The following is a 24,742-nucleotide window of genomic DNA, read 5'->3' on the forward strand; positions in this document are numbered from 1 at the left end:
TAGACAGTATAAGATGTGGGGTTTTTTTAGATCTCAATCAGTAGTAAATTTTAATATAAGCTGAGGTAAGCAAAACTTAAAATGAGATGAGATGTAACCTTAACCCAGCACTTCATTAAAATTTCTGGTGAGATAAATGAAAAATCACTCTATTCCTAGAGTGTCTTAACACAAAGATTCAATTAAAACGCAAGCTTTCGGTTAATCTAAAATGCAAAATTATCAAGTGCAAGCCATTGTTAACATACCCTCAAGGGTAGCTGATTAGGAATTAGAGTCTATCAACAAATCTGTGACTTTTTGCAAGTGTATTTAAATTTTAAACAGATGTTTACAAGTATTTTTATTATTTAGGCTTATAAATTCCTAGTTATGTTTTTACCCTTGGTTGACAAGTACCTAACATTTTGATAAGCAGGTACAAGAGCATGAATACCTGCTCCTTTTGTTTTTCTAGTAAATCACTCTAGCTGAGCAGGTGATGCAATTTTATGTAGAAGGAAAGATAAGACTATGCTTGTATTCTATGCTAAAATTATTTTTCTTGGGAAGTAATATGGCTAGTCATATGTGAAAGTATAACTGGGTGTTTTAGAGCAAACTAGTTCCCTTTTCCTTTTAGTCTATTCTGTATTGCTTCACTCTAATTCTCCTTTTTCTATTCAGTGATAACCTAGCTTTAACACATAGGGTTTAAGGCAAGATTTGTTGCAAAAGTTCCTTTTAGAAGAAGAAGATACTGTGAAGGACTGTAGTTAGCAGTCTGTGTTTTACAATGCTAAGTAAACAACAATGAAAATGAAGTTCATTAATGATATCTGAGTTAAAGCAGGTTAAAGAAAAGTAAAATCCATATTGGCATTGGAAATGAATCATGCATGTTATCCAAACCTGTAAAGCAAAAAGAACTTGTGACTTGCATTCCACAGTCTAAATTAAAGTATCCCAGGTATATTAAAAACTTCCTTACTAAAGGAAAGGCAGGATGTAGTTGGGATATAGTTGTATGGATGATGGGTATATTAAAAATGCCCAAATATATTGCTGATTTGCATCTGTAGCTTTGAGTATATTTTATTTTGTATGGGTACATACCTCTTTAATAATGAATTTATTATTTTGTTCTGGCGTTATAATTTTCTATTAATAATAACATGTAACTTTGCATTAACTCCATTTTGGGGGTGAAAAGACCTTATGCAAATATGTGAGTATAGATGTAAATATGTGAGTATAGATGCAAATATATGAGTATAGAGATTTCTTTTGCAGACTGCATGGCTACCAGATAAAGTGCAGATTCTTTCTCAGTGACATTCCTTTGATTAAAAGATCATCCTAGGAATTGGTGATGGCTTTGTGATGAAGATCTAACTCTTACACTAAAGCAGTGTATTTAGGCATAATGGGGAAAGAAAGCTGGGTACTCTTCAAAAGTAGTCTTCAGCTGATAAAGTAATATTTTAGTTTAGAACGCAAATGTGTGGGTAAGACAATGTTTTCTTAACTTACTGATTTTATGATGGTAAATGCTTCAATTTTGTGGAAAAAATTACTGAGTTTGTGCAGATGTTTTGTTGTGATAGATCTATTATCCAGCTATTAGAAGATAAATGACTGATCTTTTCCTCTTTCCTTGCCTCCAGAAAATTGAAATAAGAAGGGGAATATCATTTGGGCTGTATGATTAGGGCAGGTGGGGTGGCCATTAATTTAAGAGAGAAGAATTGTGGCAGCATGGGCCAACTTGCACTGTATTATCAATCAAACCTCGATGCACTTCTTGTGATGACCCAGCACTCTCAGGTTTTCACAACGTTAATTAGAATTCATGACAAAACAGATGCAAGGAAACGTTTTGTACCCTTCATAATTTTATAGAAAATTTATTGTTATTAGAGGAACCATTTGCTTAGTGTGATTTTTTTCATTACCAGCTTGTCAACTAGCATAGATAATCTGGAGAAAATATGAACTCCATAGATTGGGTGTCACTTTTGTTGATGGTTCATATAGTTTACCTTGGAGCACAGCTAATGGCTGAAGTTCATAGCAACAGCACAGAAAAATGTGGCATCTAGTGGAAGACAAATGAACCATGTTTATTGCTTTAATATAAAAAATACATAAATGGAAAGCAGCATTTGAATTTGATGAGCTCATTGCTAGTTTTGTTGGAGTGATTTATATTTTCTCCTTATACAAAAAGCTACTATTGACACAGTGAGATGGAAATTAACTGACTGTTTTTTAGAAACTGATATTTTTTGGTTTTATATTCTGATTGAATCATTTTGTTTTAATTTTAAATACTTTTATGGAAAGTTGAGCATTTAATAAACACAGATTATTAGCTGTTTCACTGATGTTTAGATATATAGTAGGATCATACTATAGGGGAAACAGTGTAGGCTAGAAAATAATCTCTTATTGAGAAAGCCGTAGGAAATTTTCTCAGAGAAATCTGCTTGTTACCAATGCATTTTCAGTCTGTCACATTCTTACCTTTTTTTCCACTTTCAAATTAAAAGCCAAATTTTAGAAAAGACAGTAATGGGGAGAGAAGAATGATCTTAATAATGTTATGATGAATGGCAATTCCTATATTAAATTGTAAATCTAGGGACTTGCCACGGGAATAAAATGCTTGTTTATCCAGTGCACCTCTTGCATTTCATAGCATAGGTTCAATTTTTTTACTAATGTCTTTTAAGTGCTCACAAGTGGCAGCATGGTCATTGTAAACTTGAGTAGGAGATAGATGTAATTTGAAATAAGTAATTGTTTCAAATTCCTGTATTCCATTTTGACTCTTTCTTTGTATTAAGTTGTTGTATTTTATTTATAGTAACTGAACTTTTAAAAAAACAGCAGTGTTTATAGGATATATTCTCAGTTTTAAATTATCTGAATTAGTGTTGTATGTATTTTTTGGTCAGCTTTCAAGGTAAATCATATCCAAATAAAAAGAAATACAGCAAAATGTGTGTACTGAACTACTAGTAGTAAAAGACAAGGGTGCTGTCTTTAGAATTACTGTTGGAAATCTGTGTTGACCTTCACCTATGAACCTAAAAGGGTATTTTTAAGCATTATACTGAGGCTGTTCTGATAGTCATAAACTGATATGTATCAATCTCCCTTGTCTCTATGAAACAGTAACCTACAAAAAGTCTCTCCGTGTGGTCTTAAAGTAGTATGTCTCTCTTTTAAAACTTCAAGTCTGTCATATTGTCCTCTGCAAGCTGATCTTAACTGTAGTTCAGAGATCTGCATTCTGATAAAAGGATTTTGCACTTTTCTGATGGGAAAGCTTCACAGCTTCTGTGGCCTAAATGAATACCTGCTCAGGACAGGTCTGGGATTAACCACCACCTTCTGCTGAGCTTTGAGCACCAACCTTATCATCAGCTCTCCACAGTTTTTAAATACAGATGTGCTCTATCAGTAACCTATTATTAAGAAGAAAGTTTAGTACAACAACAGATAAAAGAGAGCTTTTGTTTATATGATACAGCAAATTATTTTAGATGTAAAGTGTATTTAGCTCTATCAAATAATCAGATTTTGTTCCTTGGAATGAGTTGCATTCTTGTTGGGACCAGGAGGTACCAGTATGTGGATGAGGCTGGAGACAATAAATGCAACTTCACGTTTATTCTTATTCATAATTCATAAAATCCCCACAGAGCCTGAGACTTGTTTAGCATAATAGCAAGACTATCTTCTGTGCTGTTTTCTTTCAATTGTAGTGTTGAGCGCATACTAATAAACCACATGTCAGCCAAATACAGGGAGAAAAATGTAACATATGAATATCATTGTATTTAATATTTCTCAAAAAGTACTGTTTCAATAAACTGCACTTCTATTTAATTGCTTACTTTAAGTCATTGGGGAAATTATAGAGGTTGAAATGCAGATCCCTGGTGCTCGGATAGAATATGACATTAATTTGCTGTCAGAAAGCTGTGCTGCATGCATGCTAACTGCATACATTTCAGCTGCTTCATATAAAGTATCATCATTTTAGTTATTTCACTTAACATGTACTCTGACACAAAACAAATCTTAATTAAAGCAATTAGAAAAGAAAGAACACTAATCTTAGGCACACAATTATATGTCCTTATAAGGCATGGTCAGCTTTTGATCTTTTCTTGCAGTTAAAGTAACCTGCTGACAGAATTTTAACTGGAACTCCAATATATATTTCCTCCCATTATTTTAAAAGAAAATACCCAGGCAGAAGATTTTAGTAATCCTTGAGGTGTTAGAATGTTGATAATGTATTTCATTTTCTCATAAAAACAAAGCTGTTTTGTAGTCAATACATGTTGATCTTTATGCCTGAATAAAGAGAGGTTTCTTATGAAGGCAAAAAATTGTGTGAGAACATAGCAGGATAAAATGATGCTTTTCTTCAATTATGTAACTGTTAAGGAAGTGCTAAACAGCAGGCAGAAAGTATTTGGAAGGTGAGGGGGAGGAGTGTGTTCACGGAACTCTAAATATAAAATCTTCTGTGGCAGTTAATTTTGCCATATTGAGAGAGAAGTTTGAATTCCAGTAATGCCCGGGGAACTTGGCCCAGTTCTTCTTTATTTTGACCAGGCCAGTGTTGACAGAATCCCAAAAGATATTGCTGGGCATATGTTTTACTTCTTGTTGTTTCCTGTTACTTCTGAGTTAATTGCAAGTTCTCTGTTAATTTATTTAGAAGCTAAATGTGTAAGAAAAAAAAATTATGCTTACATTGCACTGTGTCTGCAGGACTGGGAGCTAAGATTTATGTCTGCAATAGAAACAGCAAGTGTTTTCTCTGTTCTAATAACCTTACCCCAATTCTATTTTAAATAAGATACCATTTCTGTGGGTTTACTTTTTTGTTGTTGTTGTTTTGTTTGTTTTTGCTGAATAGAAATAATTTGAAATTGCTGATAATTGCTAGTATTAATTCTGATTCTTGCTTGTGGTCTAACTGTATACCTGATACTGACCTTCTGGGTTATATTTTGTTTTCTAGCTGGTAGCTGGGAGTGTGGTGATGGCGTTTGAGGAAGTGTGTCCAGATAGAATAGATCTGATTCACAAGAACTACCGAAAGCTCTGTAACTTGCTGGTTGATGTGGAAGAGTGGGGTCAAGTTGTTATAATCCACATGTTAACTCGGTATGCGCGTACCCAGTTTTTAAGTCCATGGAAGGTAAGTTTATGATTTCTTAAAATACTGTTGTGAGCCTGCACTCTGAATTATTTCCATTGTTGGATTTACTTAGTCTTTTAAGATGCATTTCTTTGGAGACTTTAGTAAAAGCAGAGATCAAATATGTAAGTCAGCTCTCTAAAATTTCACTAACACAAGGCATATACCTTTCTTCAGAGCCTGAGAATTCTCCTTCCAGGGTATAACCTTTCTTATTTACCTGTGGCACATTCTGTGGGTAGCAGAAAGATTCCTTTTTCTGTGGTTCTTTGAGCCATGTTGCTTTTCGCTTTACATGACAATTTTACATGAGTCAAAATCAGAAATGCTTGCCATTCTATCCTGAAACTTATATTGCAGATACCCAGTATCACTACATAACAAACATTACACTGCTTGTTTTGGCTTTGTTAATGTGCTGAGGCACTGTGTGAAGACTTGAATATATGTATTTAAAATGTGAAATGTTAAAAATTAGGTGAATATTTTCATTTATATTGTGTAAATATGAGTATACTTCAAAAAATTTATAAAAAGAGGTTGTTCATGACACAAATTCTGTCACTTCTTACAGTAAACAGGGCACAGCTCAAGAAACATATGCTGTTAACATTGTTTCAGTAGAGACCTAACTCTGAATAACAATTTAAATTAAAAGATTACTTCTGGAAAGAACTGTTTAAAATTGCTCTACAAGTGTGGTTATTTGTGTTTATTAAAGGCTTGGGGATGTTACTAGTGTTAAGTTTTACCATTTAATTGGAAACTTAGTCATGTTTAAAAATGTAGATTTTAGTGCAGATTATTGTCATTTATAAGTAGCGCGTTAACAATTTTTTTAAGATTCCTTTTTTTCAGCATTTGAATAGGGAATAACACCAACTATCACTCTATCACTGAGTTCTTTAAACTGTCTTTTAATATCCTTTGCGTGGGAAAAAACAAAATGCAGTGCCATTCTGTGTTAAAATATGTGTAATTTATTGTGTGAAAATAATTATATGGCAATATATTTGGACAAACAGTTCAGTCTGATTATGTTTATGACTTTATTAACTTCTAAAAAAAACAGGGATTATAATGAATATAGCAAAAATAGAAGTCTGAAGTAGAATTATATGTATGGGCTACTAGTTAGATTCTGAAACACCTTTTTCCTTTTTTATGAAAAGTAAATTGGTTGTAAGAACACATCTTCCCATAACAGTGCTTAAAATAAGGAAAGTATTTTTAGATAATAAGACATTTAAGTTATGTTTTCCTACTGTCCTTGAGGCAGTGTTTATTACATGTTGATTATTGGAAGAAGGCAACTTGCGTTCTTCTCTCTGATATTTAGAGAGAATCAAAATTGATAATCTGCTTTACCTTAAGCTTTAGTCCCACAATACAATTTTAGTCTGTAATTGGACGAAAGGAAAGTTGAAGAGGAGAATGACCTCCTGTCTTTGACTGAGAGGTTTGAGTTCTTGATGTGATTTGGTTTCTTTAAGACTAAATCTTTTTTCACTGAAACTGGGCGGATGACAGTTGCTGCTGTGGCTTCTGCTCTAGGAATGGGAAAGATTTGTGTGAAAATACTGCCTGTGCCAACCTTAAATTAGTCATCAGTAGTAAAGTATTAATAACACTTTGTTTTCACTTTCAAGATCTTCAGTGTAAAATTTAGTTTGTCTACCTACTCAGCAATCTAATTAGCAGATTTTTTTGTGGTGCTAGTTGAAATGCATGCCTTTGTCAATACATTCTTAAATGAACTCATCATACAACGGGCCATCTTGTGCAGTAGAAGAGATTTTTAATTTAGTTTATTTGCATCATTATGGATCAGTATTTAGGCTGTTTATATGTAAATGTATGATTTGAGGAACAATTAAGTGTTGACAAAGTAGATTGCAGTCATATCAATTGCAGTGCATTTTCCATAATTTTTCTAACTGACATCTTTGATGATAAATAGTGGATGCCAAGTCAAAGCCGATTATACAGTGCACTAGGAATTCATGGCGCTGTCAGAGAGAAGACCGATTGACTTTAAATTTACATATTAATGAGAAGATTTGTTAAGAGGGTGCTTGACTATAGAAAATAACAGCATATTTATAGGGCACGACACTTTATAAATAAAGCTGATGCAGGAAAATGGAAATTAAACCTATCAGATTAATAAATTCAAGGCTGCTAAAATGCATATTTGCATTTTTATTCAGTAAAATTTTCCCTTACTTTTTGAGGAGCATATGTTGTTTTTGTTTCAGTTAAGCTAATTCCTAACAAGTAATGGTGTAATGTTTGGAACTGATTTCTTGAGCATTTAGAAATCTAAAAGAAAATTTTCCAATACTTACCAGTTATGGAGAAAAATCTTTTTTTAGGGAATATGCTTTAAATTGTTGCAATTACCCATTAACCAAGAATACTTAGATTTTTATTCCTATTTCTAGATTCTTTGAAGAGTATAATTTTTAATTCTAATTGTAAATGAAGTAAGGAAGAATGTCCTTGGTTTATCCTATTTGTCTTAAAATACTTGGGGGTGCTTTTGGGGTAGTTACATGCAAATAGCAGTTTCAGAATAACCTTTTTTTCATATGAGCTGTATGTATTCTGCTTTAACATCTGTTAGCTGAAATGAGACAAGACTCTCCTATTCTGGAGTAAAAATACCTGCTTGGGACTAAAACCAGCTAAGAGCTATTCCAGGTTTTCTGGGAAGTAAAATACTTGATAGCAGATAAAACTGTGATGCGTTTCAGCTTAAATGTTTAAATGCTTAAGTGTTGTTGCAGAAGTTGTTGGGACTGCCAAGCTGTTTGTAAATACCTCCTGAACCATAACAGCATGCAGTCTAATAAATAAAGATGGGTAGAATAATGTTGCCGGTAGTTTTCATGAATACATTGAGTTGTAGTCTAGCAGTTCCGGAACTGGTTTTCAAGCTGTTCAGCCATACCTGTTTTTGCAAGGAGATGAGGATCGCAGGAGGTAGGAACTACTTCAGCTGTCCTGGTACACGGTTATCACCAAACTTGTGTGATATTTGTGAAGGCAACTTCTGAAAACAGGTGACTTGATCAGAAGTTTCAACAGTCTTTGTATAGAGCAAGATGGAGCTAGGAGCTGCAGTCTAGCAAAACAAATGAGCCTCTCAGGGCCATTGAGCTTCATTTCAGACAATTGAAGATTACATAAATAAACTTTCTTGGTGTTCAGTAAGGATTGGAAAAGAATGGTGAATTCAGATTGATCATGGGCTTCAGTCATTATGAAGATCCTGATAAGTACTTATAGGAATCATGTCTCAGGCTTACATTGTAGGATTATTTATTGAAGTATTTCTCAGTTTAAAGTGCTCAGAATTTGGCGTAATTATTGGGCTGGGAGGGATTGAAGGGGAAATTAAGCATGAAGAAAACAATCTGAAAGAATAAGGACTTCTTTGAGAAAAACATGAAGTATTTGAATGCCTATGTATCTAAAAGCATGAACCATGGAAAGTAGCCCAGCTCTCAGTAATTAGAGGAAGAAACAGATTGAAAATATTTATTGAGGTCCCTTCTGGCTCAGCTGTTGTGTGATCTCTTTGTCTCTTGTTAAATGTTTTATTTTGTTAAATGTTTCCTGCTCTTGCAGTACATTCTCAGAATCTTTTAGCTATGAGTTCCTAGTGTATGCCATAAAGGTCATGGTTTTGTGTGGTGGAATTCAGTGTCTAATAGATGCTTCAGATAGCTGAGCAGTATCTAAAACTGCTTTAGATGTTTTATTTTTTTCTTGTTCCGTGTGTTGGGGTTTGCATTGAAGGACCGGTAATTGTGAATGATAAAGTTTCAAGCACAGCACACAGAAAATAGTGTCTATCCTTTACTTCTGTGGAATTTGTTAACAGTAATGAGCATCCTGAATCAGTTCTGCTGGTTTACTGCAGAGCTTAATAAAACTTCTAAATCCCCTGCTTATAAGCTGAAGTGAGGGGTGTATTCAGAATAATAGCCTCCAGTTAACTGGGTTACATAGATAAAGCAGTAAAAATTAAACATGTTACAATACTTTAAAAGTATTTTGTATGCATATCATAATTTAATAATGAATCAGCCTGAATACGGCTTTTCCTTCTTTTGTTTTCCAACACAATAGGGGATCTACAAGTTTTATTGTGGTCTTCTGCAGTAAGGAGGCATAGATGCGTATTTGAGAAATATACAGAATATCATTAAATCTTTAAGAATAAAATTAATTATGATATGGTATGTATTACTTATTTAACTTGTCATCTCAGTGAAGTTTCTTTGTAGATATACCAGGTGATATTCTTGCTGGGTTTTAAATTTTATTTTATTTTTTTCCCCTGCCCTAAAAGATTGTGAAAGCAGAGAACTCTTGACCATAAGCTGGCTGCTAAGAGCAAAACATTATATTAGGAAAACTAGTTTACAGTGAAGTTTCTTAGGTTGTTTATTTCTTCCTTTTTTTAATATACCCATCAGAATCTTCAGTGTGAATTGGGGCAGTCTGGACTCAGTTACTGTTTCCCTTTTTATCAGAGTGCAGTACTCTCTGACCAGCTTCTTTTAGATATGCACCAGGTGGGGTTAATGTTTAATGTAAGATTCATTTATTTGAAGATATTTAGTGAAGTGTTTGGGGCATAAAATGGACTAGCTAGCTATTTTACTGTCACATCAATTTTATTGTTTCCTTTTGTGTGCCCTACTTAGTGAGATGAAAGTAATTAGTGCATAGATTTTTAACAGAAAAACTACCTCAAGCTGATTGTGGAAAGTTTGGATTAAAAAAACTCTTCCACCAGAAGAAAAGCTGCCAAAGGGTTAAATTTTGGGCACAATAATTTCCTGATTTGTTTTGTTTTTTGGCTGTTCAGCACGTACTGTTGGTATCAGAAGTATAATCTGCAGATAAAAATGCCATTTGTCTTTGCAGCAGAATGTTTTGCTGTGTTTTCTGTTAGTCCCATGACAGAGTTGCAGAATCAACTCGAACTAAGAAAGGAACCCTTTGTTTTTCTACAAATTTGCCAGCGAAGTTTCCATGTTTCCATGCGGTACTGTAGTCTCACCTTCTTGATTCAGGCTGAGTTTCTTTTTATTATGTATATATATAGGATAAGAGGCATTTTAGCTATCTGTTGCAAATAAGTTGTTAAAATTTGTTTTATCTTTGTCTAGGTAATTTTCTCTGACTTAGGGAAACAAAAATTAATTAGAAGGAAAGAAATATTTTTTTACAGAAATCTAAATATCAACTGTGTAACTGCTAATAATTTTTAATTTAAATATTAGATGTGGCAGATCCCCATCATCTCATGACCACTAAAGTTTCTAGCTTTAATTCTAGCCCTTTGAATTCTACTTGGTCATAGAAAATTGTGTAAACTGTATGAGATGAACTCTGTGTTAACTTTGAACTCTGTGTGAACTTTGAGGCCTTCTTGGGTGCCAGAATACTCATGAAATTTGTTCTGGGCATCTGTCTGTAAAATACTATCTCTCTGTCTAGTAACTTTTTCTAATTGTTAATTCCTTTTCATAATTGTACCAGGATTTTCTCTGGATAATTAGAAAAATTTTAGAATAAACTTGTTTAGCTACTTTGTGAAAATAAACCTTTATCTGCTGTGTGAGGAAGATGTGTGTGAGGTGAGACCTCTGCTCTGAGAAAGCTTTAGGTTCCTGACTCTGAGCCTGTACACTTCTGTTTGTAATATCAGGTAGAATTCTTGACTGGTAGCGGCAGCTCTCTAAAGAACCATGGGTATAGTAAATGTGAAAAATATTCAGATTATTTGGATCATTCTTCTCTTTGATAGTGTATGCACAAGTCTGTTGCACTTTATTGTTGGGAAAGTGCCAGTACCATGTACCAAGAAGAGTGGGGGTAACTGAGGCTTGAATTAGAACAGCATATCTGTTGATCAATAGAATAAATACACCACCAGTTGTTTGTGTGAGAATGCCACTCATGTAAATCAGCAGATGTTTTAAGATGCTTTCAACTTCTTTGCTTACTTAGGCATTGCATACTTACCTACTTGCAGTGGAGGGGAAAAAAATCTGTAATGCAGTATTTAATGGCTATTGATGTTGTTTAGATAAGTATGTCAGACTCTGTAGTAAGGGTAGCAAACTGCCACCTCTCAGATTGCCAATCTAAGTACAAGTACAGTTATCATTCTTCAACAATTTAGGATAATTTTGTGTTTTAAAAATTTGAGTATCCTAATTAACATATTGAGCTATGGCTGTAGTCCCGATATCATTTAAATATTGGATAAACATTTTAGTAGCTGTAAACAACCCTAAAGCTACATGAAAATTAAAAGAAATGTATGAGTATGTTTCCATATATGGGAAACGTTCTCACTGACTTTACCTTTTAAAATCATGTATCTTTTTCTGAGAGGAAAGGCAGTTGAGTTGCTTTAAGATAGATACATGGTGATGTAAGTGGAGTGTGTACTCAGAACAGAAGCAAAGGAGGAACGCAGTGGTGGCTAACAGCTGACCTGGAGGCCTCACAGTCATGGATAACCCTGATTAGAACTCAACCAGTCTCGGCCATTAGGGATGCAGACAGCTATTGGCCAGTTAGCCAGCTGGCAGCCAAATTCAGCCGGTCAGGACCAGCCGCGCAGGCTTTCGACGGCTGCATAAAGGGAACTGCGCTCTGTAAAATTTGCTGTTGCCTCATGAATCTCGAGTGTCATGTGTCCGTCTCGACTGCAGCAGAGCACTGGGAGCAATTGCAGTTCTATACAGGAACTGCAGCATGAGTGATGCAGTTCTGAAGCTCTGGGATCATCCCTGTCTCTGCACACCCTGTCTATAAGTCATGAGATGTGGTGACTGCTAATTCTAGAGCATGTAGTACCCTTCTCCTGGTTGCAGTCGCAAACTAACAAACAATTAACTGGTTAATAAAGATAAAGGTTTATTAACTGGTTTTCTTCATGGTTCACTTAATTTGCAACCCTGTGGAAGAGTATTTTTGCTTGGCAGTTGGTTCACATTTGCTTGCGATCTTGATGTCTTATACTGCCTTTTCAGATACATAAATTGATACTAAATTTTAACTTGAAAAACAGGTCAAACATTGAACCAAACATCTGAATAAAAATTCCAAATTCCACTTTAATTTTTGTATTTGAGAGTAAAAAGAATGAACTTTCGGCTAGAAGCAAATGCTATCCTTTTTCTTCCCTTAATCTTTCCTCCTTCTTAGTTTTATTCTGCAATGTTTAATTTATCTTTTCTTGTTCTTTCTTGTACTTTCTTCCTCTTTTCTTATGCTCTAAATATTTTTTCTGTTCTTTGCTTTGCATCTGTTAGTCTTTTCATTGTCATTGGGCCTTTTCCCCAAAGGGAGGAAGGGTTTTTTTCTTGGTAAGACTAAGCTGTTTTATATCTCACTTCTGTTTTGAGTATGGAATTGTTTTGAATAAATGAAAGTGATCTAAAAATGATAATGGATTGTTTTAGTTATATCTGCAAGTGTCACAAGACTATTACAACGCCAATTGCACATTTGAGGTTGCTGAAGGAAGATGTTCATTACTGCAGCATATTTAAGTCTTAGCCCCTCTTTTCAGACGCCCGTCCTAGGTTTAATTGCTGCTTCTTAGAGAAATGAGAATGAGCACTCCTTCAGTTTTCGCATAAGTTGCTATGAAAATACTTACCACAGATGTTACTGTAGTTGTGATATACTGCAAAAAATTAATGTTCAGTTGGCCTCAGACCCCTGCTTCCATGCATGTGATGCTCTTGTCTCAGAGGTGTACTATAAAATTTTCGTGAATATGGATTGTCTTAAGGATGTTTATGGTTTTGGGGTTTTTTTGTTTTCATTAAGCTTTTATTTCATTACCTTTTCAAGTTTATATTTAGAAATTATGTTATTAGCTAAGTGAGTTTTTAAAAGCCTCTGCAAGGCTGAGTTGAAGTATTTTAAGTCATTCAGGTATAAATGTGTTTACATACTCATATTTTCAAAAAATTGTGGGGCTGTTACTAGAATGAAATAAACATGCTCATCTGAACTGGTATTATACAGGGTATTGTATACATGATAATATTATTAGTAGACTACAAATAAAACTTGATTTATGTGTTATCGACCATGTAACTTTTATATATGCTGAAGGAAACTAAGAATGATGTAAATGAAAATACTTTAATGTTAAATTTCACCTGCCTTAGTCAGATTCTCAAGACTGAGTAGGTGTCTTAGTTCCTTTGTGTAGCTTAAGTATCAAAGCTCACTATTTTTAAAAATTGGAAGCTTTTTATAGAGAAAACTTTTTTGAATTGCAAATGAAATTTTCTCAAACTAGTAGAATTTTATTGTGTGTCCTTAGCTGCAATAAAATTTAGCTTTTCTTAAGAAATATAACAATGTTTTGCTGGGTATGAAACATGAAACTCCAGAGGTTAATATCACAAGGTAAGCTGACTTGAAATACAAGTCCTTTTAGTGAAAAAGGCCTTGCCCTTGAAGTTGCCCATGGAATTTCCATTAATACTTCAGTTTTTATTAACTGAAAGCATGTTTATCTCTTTGTATAACTCAACTCTTAAAATCCACAAATGTGTGGAATCCACAAAAGCATGCAAATCTCTTATCAAAACCTCAAAAGTAAAGTTTCCATTCTACTTTAGTGGAATTATGTTGCATCTTCTATGTAATTATGTTTTCTGTACAATTCTATTACAGTCATTTGAATAGAGTTGTAATCTATACAGTGGTCCTTGAAAGAGGGTACTGTTTTAAGTTCAAGTCTGTTTCAATGGCTTCAGATCTGCATAATGCTACAAGTCCAGCTGAACCCTTAGGTTTTCCTTCTGACCTCTTTATCCAAATGGTAATTAATAGATTATAGTTATAATTGAAGTAAAAATTATAATGTATAAGGAAATCAGAGTAATATAACTGTGATCTTGCAGTCTATATTGATTCTTCATTACATTGTTTACCTAAGTGAAAATGCTTTTAGACTTGCATAGGAACAACAGATCTAGTCTTTGGAAGACTGACAAAATGCAATGTTAGGTAATGTGATAATTTTGTATTGATATTTTGTATATATAATATAGGCTGTGCATTATTATTTATATTGTGCACTCCTTGATCATTGCATTCTGGAGATCCTATAACTGACTGTTTGTTCAGGAAGCCTTCTTACAAATTTTTTCTTGATAAAAGATGTCATATCCCAGACCACTAGTTATTACCTGAATATTTTTATATTCTGTGAGGTAGAAGTGATAAGTTAAGTTTCTAAAATTCTTATTCATTTTTAAATAACTTTGTTGCTGAAAGTTGTTAATGCATTGTGTTCAAGACCACACAGAACACACTCTTCTGGTCTAATGAAAGCCAAGACGCTAGCTTTCTGTCCATTCAGGAATAGGCACAGTTTGTAATCATTTCTGTAACATCCTGCATCTTGGTTCTGTGACTCAGTGTTTCTTATTTGCCTTGTAATCCCCAGCCTGTTCCTTTCCAATGGTTCTTAACACATGGGCATCAGGAGTTTGTTAGGTGTTGAAAATTGTTTTCTTTCAATGTAACAAGAAAATGTTTCCGTAACTATTTTTAAACAGGAAAATATTTTGAGTATTACTGGGTAGTTTGGTCCTATGGAAGGGTAAGTATCTGAAAATTTTAACCTTTAGACAGACTAGGTTATGATTATTCTGTAATATGTCTGGGTGTCCAGTGTTGTTCAAAATGCTACAAGATGCCCTTGTCTTCAATTGTCTTTAGATGTCTTCAGTTTTTATGGATTTCCTGTAGGCTCCATACTTACAGAGTCTTCCCAGTTCCATGCAGATTTTTTTTCATGTTCCAAGGGAGCATAAAATGGCACTAGAGGCTTACACTTAGGCATTTGAAATACTTCCCTATTTCTACAGAGACATCAGAGTCGTTACTATATTCTGTCAGGCCATTCACAGTAGCACAACTCTTTATCACACAAGTGGTTATAAATTGCAGCTTACCTTAGAATGAGTCAGTATACTTTTTGCTGGCTGTTTAGTACTTGAAAGAAAACTATTACTTATGGAGCAGAGGATCTGGTCCCTTTATTCTTTATCTCTTCAACTCCTTTTGGCTTAATAAGCCAAACTTATCAAACTTTGCTTGTGCCTTCTAAAGCCTCTCTCCAGCCAGGCTGCAAATTATGTTGGTTACACTTTACTTTCTCTACTGTCTCAAGTGTTTTTATCATGTGAGGTTGTACCTTTTTTTAAGACCTCTAACAATTCTTGTCAAGCTTTATCTCTGCTGAGAAACCTGAATCATATTCAAGGTTTTGCTGTTGTGGAGAAGATGAATGCTTCTACTAGCATGTGTCTGTTAACAAGTGTGATTGGTTGAGGTCTGGTCTTCTGTCAGAAACTTCTCACAACTAATATATTGAGCAACAACAGGTCTGTTCTGGTGTTCTGAAACTCATCTATAAAGCATGTGGAAGGTTTTAGGTAGTCATGTTCACATACAGCATCAAAATTTCAGCTCTATCTTATGAAATGCATTAATGCTTTAAGTAGCAAACTGTTAATAGATTTTTTCCTTTTCCATTTTCCCTTTTCAAGGAAACTGTTTTTCATTCAGCAGGTAAATACTGATCTTGGTGGGCTAAAGTAGTTTGTGGTATTGCAGTCAGTCACCAAATAGTGACTAGTACCAAAATTCTTCTTATTTTCAAAATCTAGTTTATCCAAAACTCACTTAAAAACAGTTCTTGGAAATATTAGAAAGGTCTCTGGAAGACAGTGAAAATCCTATTTGCTAAAGATTTTGCCACAGGCATCAAAAGAAAGCTGTGAGTGTATTTCTGTATGAAACTGAGGAAAGAAACTGAAATTTGTAGCTTCAAATAATTTATACCTAACCAAGGAATGCAAATATTTGAATCATTTTTTCCACACAAGATGGAGTTAAGGCTGGCAAAGTGGGAAAATACTGTGTGTTAATGCTTTGAATGTCATTGAAGCTTTGTTTTAACTCAGTATGTGGGTGTATGAAGCTCTGTTTGGAGGTAATTGTAGTATTCACATAATACTACAAATGTAGTATTTTGACCCTAACTGGAAGTCACATTCTCAACTTTTATGCCATATTAAATGTAACTTCTAGCAAAATCTCAGTTAAATGTTAGCAAATTCCATTAGCGTTTTTTTAAAGTCACTAAGTAAATGAGCTATCTGCCTGATTCTTCATTTAAGCTGTTAATACTTTATGAGGATGTCTCTGAATTGTATGTCTGGAATAATGTAAAAAAGAATTATGCATGTTCTTCCACACTAAAATACTCACTTCTCTGCTGTGAATAAATCATAATAGATGGGGAATGCACAGAGTCTACTTGCAAATTGTAGTCTGGAATACTGTGGTCTCAGTTTTTAATCATTTTATTCTCCCAGGGTTCTGAACTTTTTAGTCATTTTGCAATTTAGAAAAGCTATTAACTGCACAATTAAATTATGTGCTACTACAAACAGTTAAGTGTATTTAATGGAGTTTAACTAAAAACTGCCACTCTTCTGTTCTCCCTTTACCACCTAGTGCTTTTGAAAATCCAGTAGTTCTAGTGATCCTATGACCACAGAGTTAGACAGATCATTTTACTGCTCTTCGTGAAAATAAAACATCCTTTCAAAAAAGCAAACAAAACAATAAACTTATGTTGGACTGATTAGTTTTAAATCAGCTGTGAAACTGCATCTAAAGGGATTGAAATGACAACAGAAAGCATTGGAACATTTGAATCTACTCCCAGAACGCTCATGCTATCTCTCTATTGTCAAAAAGGATTACAGGATTGGTTTTATTTCTGATAAAGGTGCTAATATATACTGGTTAGCATCAGTCTGAGTTCTAATTAGACATCTGTGAAAGTAAAATTTTTGTGTTGCCCATATTTAGCATTTCTTCAGGGATGTGTGAAGAAGCATATTACTCAGTCTAGTGTAGTGCACTGTAGACAGTGAAGATTACAGAATAAGTGCATAGGACATCATCTGTCAGTTGTTGATTCAATAGTTAATTACTTAGTTAAAAAGTTAAAACAGACTTTCATCTTCCAGTGTAAGAATCTTACTTTCAGTCCTCTGCTGGCAGGAAAAAATATTAACATTAATAGTATTTATATCTCCATTATACTCTACCCATGCCTGCTTTTTCTGATTGAGATTCAAGATGTAGGCCTAGTGTCAGTGTAATGCCACTGAGGTCGCTTTTCTTCTCCAGAACACCATAGCACTATTGTTGAGCATGAGGTGCTTTCTAAGATCACTGTGCAAAGCTTTCCCTTTTTGTTAGAATCAAGAGGCTTTGCTTGTGATTGCCCTCCAGCAACTGGTTCTGTGCCACTTCATAAAAGAGTTACTGCTTGTCCCAATCTCTTTCTGTAGTACAGGCTTCAGTACTTGTACTGCAAGGTTTGTCTGGGGACAGAGCAACAATTCAGCTAGATGTCTTAAGAAGAGGTTTCAGCTTGGTGGCCTGAAATTTTGGCAGTAATTTATTGTGTCTGAGTTTAGTTTCAGATTTTCTGCCTAGGCTTAGAATGAGTGAAGAGAATCCTAGAATTGTGTTCTATTTAGAAATAAGCTATGCAGTGCTAGCAGAAATTATAAGAATAACCTAGTGCATGTCTAAACAGACTTGCTCAGGTAAATGCAGACTTCTGAGCTAGTTGGAAGAGGAAGATGAAAGAAATGTTGAAGAGGCAGATAAAATAGTCTGTGAGCAGGTGAGAGATGTCTCACAGCCGATAGTCTTCATTCTCAATTAACCAGATGCCTGCTGAAAATACAATACAGTGGAGAGGAACCAGTCCAGGAGGTTCCTGGAAGATAATGCCCTGACACAACTGGTCAGCATGTCAACAAGGTAGGGCACCCTACTGGAACTGCTGTTTGTGAGCAGAGGAGGACTGGTGGGTGATGAGTTGGGATGGTTGGAGGCTCTCTGGGCCACTGTGATGACAAAATGACAGAGCCTTTCATTGTCAGAGAAGTAAGAAGGTGCTCCAGGAAAACTGCAGGGGGAAATAAGTATTAAGGATAAGGAAAAGACAGGTGCCTTTTCTGTAGTGAAGAGGGCAATAATTGTAAAACCAATTGTTCTTGAGGTACCCAGCCCCTGATCTGTAAGACTGAGAGGATTAGGAGGAGAATGAAGCCCCCATGATCCAATGGGAAATAGTATGCCACACCACTTACACACAAAAAAGTGTGTGGGTTACATAGCATCCATCCATGGGTACTGAAGAAGCCGGAGCCTGAGCCACATTCCATCATTTAGCAACAGTCCTGGTTAACCATGAAGATCCCAGTTCGTTGGAGTTGGCAAAAATGACACCCATCTACACAGAGGGTTCAAGGGAGGATCTGGGGAAGTCGGGCTTGTCAGCTTGACCTCAGTGGTGAGCAAGGATATGGATGGAGCAGGTCATCCTGAGTGCTGTTACATGGCACATGTGGGACAACCTGAGGATCAGGCCTAGCCAGCGTGGGTTTGTGAAAGGCAGGTCCTGCTTGACAAACTTAAGCTCCTAGGGTAGCCCACTTAGTAGATGAGGGAAAGGCTGTGAATGTTGTCAAACTGGACTTTAGTAAAGCCTTTGAAAATATTTCCGCTGCATTATCCTGGAGAAACTGGCAGCCCGTGGCTTGGATGCATGTATGCTTTGCTGGTTAAAAGAGTTGCTGGATGGCCACTCAGAGAAGAGTGGTGGTGTCTGGAATTATATCCAGCTGATGGCTGGTCACCTATGCTATTCCATGGGGCTCACTACTGGGGCCAATCTTGTTTAATGCCCTCATTGATGACTCATGATGAAGGGCATTGAGTGCACCCTCAATCAGTTTGCAGGTAACACCAAGCTGGGTGGGAGTGCTGATGTGCTGGAGGGCAGGGAGGCTCTGCAGAGGGATCTGGGCAGGCTTGGATCATGGCTGAGGCCAATGGTGTGAGGCTCAACAAGGCCCAGTGCTGGGTCCTGCCCTTGGGTCACAACAACCCCAGGCAGCTCCACAGGCTGGGGCAGAGTGGCAGGAAAGGAGCTGGGGGTGCTGGTGGCAGCAGGTGAACATGAGCCAGGCTGTGCCCAGGGGGCCAAGAAGGCCAATGGCATCCTGGCCTGTGCCAGCAATGGTGTGGCCAGCAGAGCCAGGGCAGGATTGTCCCCCTGTGCTGGGCACTGGTGAGGCCACACCTGAAATCCTGTGTCCAACTCTGGACCCCTCATGATAGAAAAGACATTGAAATCCTGGAACAATTCCAGAGAAGGGCAATGGAGCTAGTGAAGAGTCTGGAGCATGACTCCTGTGAGGAGTGACTGGAAGAAAAGGAGGCTCAGTGGGGACCTTATCACTCTTTGCAATAACCTGAAAGGAGGTTGTAACTGGGTCAGGGTAAAACAACATGACAAGAGGATATGGCCTCAAATTGTACCAGGGGCGATTTAGATTGGGTATTGGAAGGAATTTTGTCAGTGAGAGTTGTCAAGCCCTGGAATAGGCTGCCTGGGGAAAGGGTAGAGTCAGCAACCCTAGAGTTATATAAAGGACTTGCAGACATGGCACTTCAGGACATGATTTAGTGATGAACTTGGCAGTGCTGGGTTAACAATTGGACTATATGAGCTGAAAGGCCTTTTCCAACCCAAATAATACTATGATTCTGAACTTACACTTGTATCATTTTGGCATTAAATATAGTCAGTAGGTCAGCTTGAGGCTTTAAGGGTTTTTTTGTGATTGAGTGTTGTCACATTGTCTGGTAACTTTTCTCCCTGTGTGGGATGATTAATAGAATTTGAAATAACAATTCTTGTACACCAAGGAGTTGCAGGTTTTTAGCCTAGTCTTCTGACTCTTTTGCATAATACTTTGCTTTCCTATCCATCACAATGTGGATAGGAAAGCAAAATCATACACTATTACATGTCCTGTTTGTCTTAGTGGGTCCTTTTGACTACAGATTCTAAATAATTAGGAGTTCATCAACTTGATTTTGATGAATTTCAGTTCATTAAAATAATTTCCCTGGGTATTGTCATCATCCTTGGTCTGGAACATAATTATTTCCTACCAGATCTTAGCAGATCTGAGAAAAGAGTAATATTTTAAAATTACAATAAAATACGTGATTAGTAAAGGTCATCTAAATACTTCTGCTTTTGGGGTATGAAGAAGGACCTTAATCAGATTTAAAATAAAAGTGTTTTCATAATAGGAATATGCTGCTTTTTATTGGAACTCTGCTGTTCCAAGTATGTTCCAAACAAATAATTCTTAAAAACAAAGGAAGTCAGAAATTTGAGAGCTCAAGCTGTTTATTTGTAACAGTTATTAATGAGTTAAATACTTTTTCAAACTCAATATTCCTGTTGAATTCAATAGTACTGATCTGCATGCCTGTTAGCAGTCAAGGTGAGGATATTGAAGACTGAATCAATGCAGATTGAATTATCCTCCTCCTGTTAGAGGAAGCTTCTTCAGTGCAGGTTGTGGTGCACTGGGATCGGGAAGTTTCCTTTCACATTGCCTGTCCTGCAGACAGGTGAGGAATTCAGTTACCGCAGGACTTTATATAGCATCCTGAGTTTATAGTTTAGAATGTGACTGCCACAAAGAATTGTGGGAAGAGAAGTAAGGAAATTAAAGTACTTCAGTTGCTATTGCATAAAATATCTGAGTTTGCTAGGCATCCTGTAAAAAACTGAGAGCAAAATTGGCATAAAGTAATGAAACTTCCCTTCATATTTCTTCTTCTTAAAAAAATTTCAGTGTCCATCCAAATTGTAATAAAAACCAGAATAAAATGATGGTTTTAATTCATTGTCACTTCTTTCCTCCGTCCCGCCATCCTCCTACCTCTACTGAAGACATTTTTATGGATTCTTTCACTACACCTGAATTTTGACCTAGGCATGCAGCCTTTCCAAGTTTTCTGAAGACCTATATATTATTTTAATTTCAAGTTACTTTCTAGAAATGCCAATTTTAGATCATAGGCACTAAGTCCAAAAAATACCTGAAATAGTTTGTTGAATAATTGTAAAGATATTTCATATGTCAGTACAACTTATTTCTAAGGAAATTTTGCTTATATTGTTAATGGGGTTTTCATGTCAGTGCATGTACTGTTTAGAGCAAATGGGTAGAAAAGCCAAAAGCTATTTTTAAAAAACATACATAAATGTTGCATGAAACTGTGGTGCTGTACATTACTTCCTTAATGAATAAAACCAGTTGATTCAAATATTCTATGTATGTCTGTGTCTTTTTGTCTTTTGATAGGTTGATGGAGTGGTGGATGAATACAGTGAAAATAATTTCTATGAATCTGATGAAGAACAGAAGGAGAAGGAACAGAAACTGAAAACCACCTATACTATGGACCCGGATCACAGACTGCTGTTACGAAATACAAAGCCCCTGCTTCAGAGCCGAAATGCTGCTGTATGACAAATTCCTTTTTGATTAAAATGTTAAATCACAAATAATATAATTTTTTAAAAATTTAAAAGATTGAAGAGTAAAATCTACACCTCTTTAAAGCTGGTGAAAATACCTTTTAGTAACTCTAGGAGAAGTGTGATGGATCCATTTTGAATTTAATTTAGGTTGTAAGTGTAACACCTAAACTGATTGTAGTGCGTGCTGCAAATAATACAGACAAACAAAATACTAGAAAAAGTATGAGAGCATTTGAATCCAACTTACATAGCATGTGATGACTCTACAAGAGGTAGCTCTTGATGCTAAAACTCTCAACAGTTAGGGTGGCACAAACTGGTACAGTTTATTCGTACAGTTTTATGGAACAGATCTACAAAGAAAGTCGTACTTGTTGTTATTGATTCATTGATTTGTTCTTTCTTTTGAGTCTCACATTTTAAAAGTAGACAATTATACACCACATTTCTAGGGCTTTTGCCCTGGCAGGGTTCCAGGATAGATACGACATTATAAGTATGGTATGCTAGATTATTCCCATGAGATTTTAAAATACAGGTAACTTTTTAGAATGACAAAAAGCCATGCTCATGTTGAATCATTGTGATGTTAATCAGATCACAGAATATTAACTTTCTAATCTGAGATTGTCGTGTTAATTAGGACTAGATGTCTTTTGAGAGAAGTCTTCCAATGATAATGAATATTCATATCACTGCAAAAACAGTTAGTCCACCATGATTAAGTCACCTTGCTACCTAATCTTAATAAGCTAAATAGAGGAGATTATAGTTGTCCTTTGAAACATACTTTGAGATTCTAACTCATGAGTGTGACTCTTCTCAAAATCATTTATGGTCTGCCAGCCCAGCAGACTTTGGAAACAAGTTGATTAAATTTTTACAACTTTTTGCAAAAATCACTGTTCAATGTCTGTGATATTTCTTAATGTCATGTAAAGAACAAGTATGTTTGATATGTTTCCTGTCCCACTTCGCTAAGAGGTTCAGTTAGCTATTACTCTCATTCCATAAATAATTTTCTTGATTAAATATGACTGTGAGAATATTGATTCTCACACTTATGATCTTTAACTTTCTGATATAAAGTTAACTGAGATGTTAAAGGGCATAATTTTGGAAGGGGCTATCAAAATTATGCTACTTTGAATTGCTCTTACAGGGTTATTCATACTATTCACAGAATTTACCTACAATTAGTTTAATTAGTGGCTTTCCATATGTTTTTTGTCACCAGTAAAAGATACTTGCGGTATATTGCTAAAAAATCTTAAAGTTATTTCCTGGCTTTAGATGTTTTTAATTGCTTTTTGTTGTTGAATAATAATTTTTCTTTCATTGGTTCTAGGATTTAAGATATGAAGTGTTACTATGAGGGCTTTACTTGGAGTCTCTGTGATTTGTTTTATTTGAAACAGAGAGTTGATCATGACACTGGTGTAGGAAAGGTTATGACATGACAATCACTAGCATAAAGATCATATTTTGTTTTTTATTTATGAGAAAATCTGAGAAGAAAAAAATGGGTTTTAAGTTGCTTATGTCTCAGTCTTCTGAATTTTGTTACCCTGGATATTGGTATACACCCCTTTAGCTTTTACTTTCTGTTGGATTTGATACTTCAAAATTTTCCAGTAAAGACAGCTGTTGTTTTATAAATTGCATAATAGAATAATAGAATGAAAGGTTTTGAGTGGAAACTAGATAAAAGGTGACACTGAACTTGTAGTAATAAAGGAAAAGAACATTAAAAAAACTAGTAAAGAATATTTCTTCATTACTTTGTACAGCTGATGTTAGCAATAGTGATTTATCAAGGATGGTATCACTGTGTTTGTGATTTAAATTACCTAATGCTTTTTCTCTTTGTCCCTATTTTTATGACCTTCTATGTATTATAGCATACAGTAAATGCTGGGAGTAAGTAAAGGTACTGAATTTGTAAAAATATATTTATTCCAGTGTTTTCTTCCTCAGTCTACTTTGCTGATTTCAAAGACCACAGGTGTGCGCTTTGCTTTCTGAAGGAGAGTGACCTGGTAGTCCTGCAGGTCTGAAGAAAATGCGGTAGATGTGAACGATGATTTGAAGCTGACATGCTGCTCTGAATGTTCTTCCTTTAGGTGGTAATGGCAGTTGCACAGCTTTACTGGCATTTGGCACCAAAATCTGAAGCTGGTATTGTTTCTAAGTCACTGGTGCGTTTACTCCGTAGTAACAGGTGGGTAAAGTCCATACTTCACATCACTGTGTGTACTTTTTTGAGCATATTTGTTTGGCTTATAACTAGCCATGACTATAGTTATGGCTTATAACTAACCATAGTTATAAGAATGTAACTATTACAAAATTAATTTGATTTTGAAATTGTTCTGTAATACTCACTTTCACTCAGCAAATGAGGATCACTAAAAGTCATTCCCTCATTTTTGGTATCCTGTCCAGGGATCATTGGTTATTGTGTTTCATTCATATGATTTTTGTTCTATCAAGAACATGACTGCATAGCTAGTATTTAAATGGAGTCAGTACTAACTGGTTTGTTAGATATCTTGATGTTGTTTAAAATATTGTAAATTTAATTCTGTTGAGTTCCTTACTGTCTTGCTAAGCACTAAAGAAGTCTTCTGATGAACATTTTATTTTCCTGCACTGTAACACAAATCTCAAAATGGGTAAGTTTAGAAGGGATCACTGGATATTGTCCAGTCCAACCTCCTACTCAGGGAGGGTCTCCTGAAGCAGAGTACTCAGGACTGTGTCTAGTCAGCTTTTGGGTGTCTCAGGGGAAGGAGGCAACATATGTGTTAAAATTGATATTGCCACTTGATACTGCTGTATCTTCTGTTTCCCTAATCCTTGGACGGTTTTTAAAGAACAAGTTTATGTTTAATTAAGAACATTCTGTTTTGACTTAATCATCTTCAATAGTATTTTGTCCGTTTTTCCATGAAAGGTCTTGTTACCTCCATTTCATAAGAGTATTGGTGCTATTTTTTCATTTGTATTTCATAGTTTTTGTG

The 24,742-nt window shown here is 35.4% G+C and overlaps 1 protein-coding gene across 1 annotated transcript in view; it reads left to right on the forward strand.

Moving 5' to 3' along the window:
- AP3B1 (adaptor related protein complex 3 subunit beta 1) overlaps positions 1–24,742 on the forward strand; it is a 153,782-nt gene that overhangs the window by 34,338 nt on the left and 94,702 nt on the right. Inside the window, exons 7-9 of the mRNA XM_063181494.1 lie at positions 5,027–5,206; positions 21,541–21,702; positions 23,843–23,940. Coding sequence (XP_063037564.1) covers positions 5,027–5,206; positions 21,541–21,702; positions 23,843–23,940 — 440 coding nt within the window. The remainder of the gene's footprint in view (positions 1–5,026; positions 5,207–21,540; positions 21,703–23,842; positions 23,941–24,742) is intronic.

The sequence above is a fragment of the Melospiza melodia genome, chromosome Z (assembly GCF_035770615.1).
Source record: "Melospiza melodia melodia isolate bMelMel2 chromosome Z, bMelMel2.pri, whole genome shotgun sequence".
Taxonomy (NCBI): Eukaryota; Metazoa; Chordata; class Aves; order Passeriformes; family Passerellidae; genus Melospiza; species Melospiza melodia.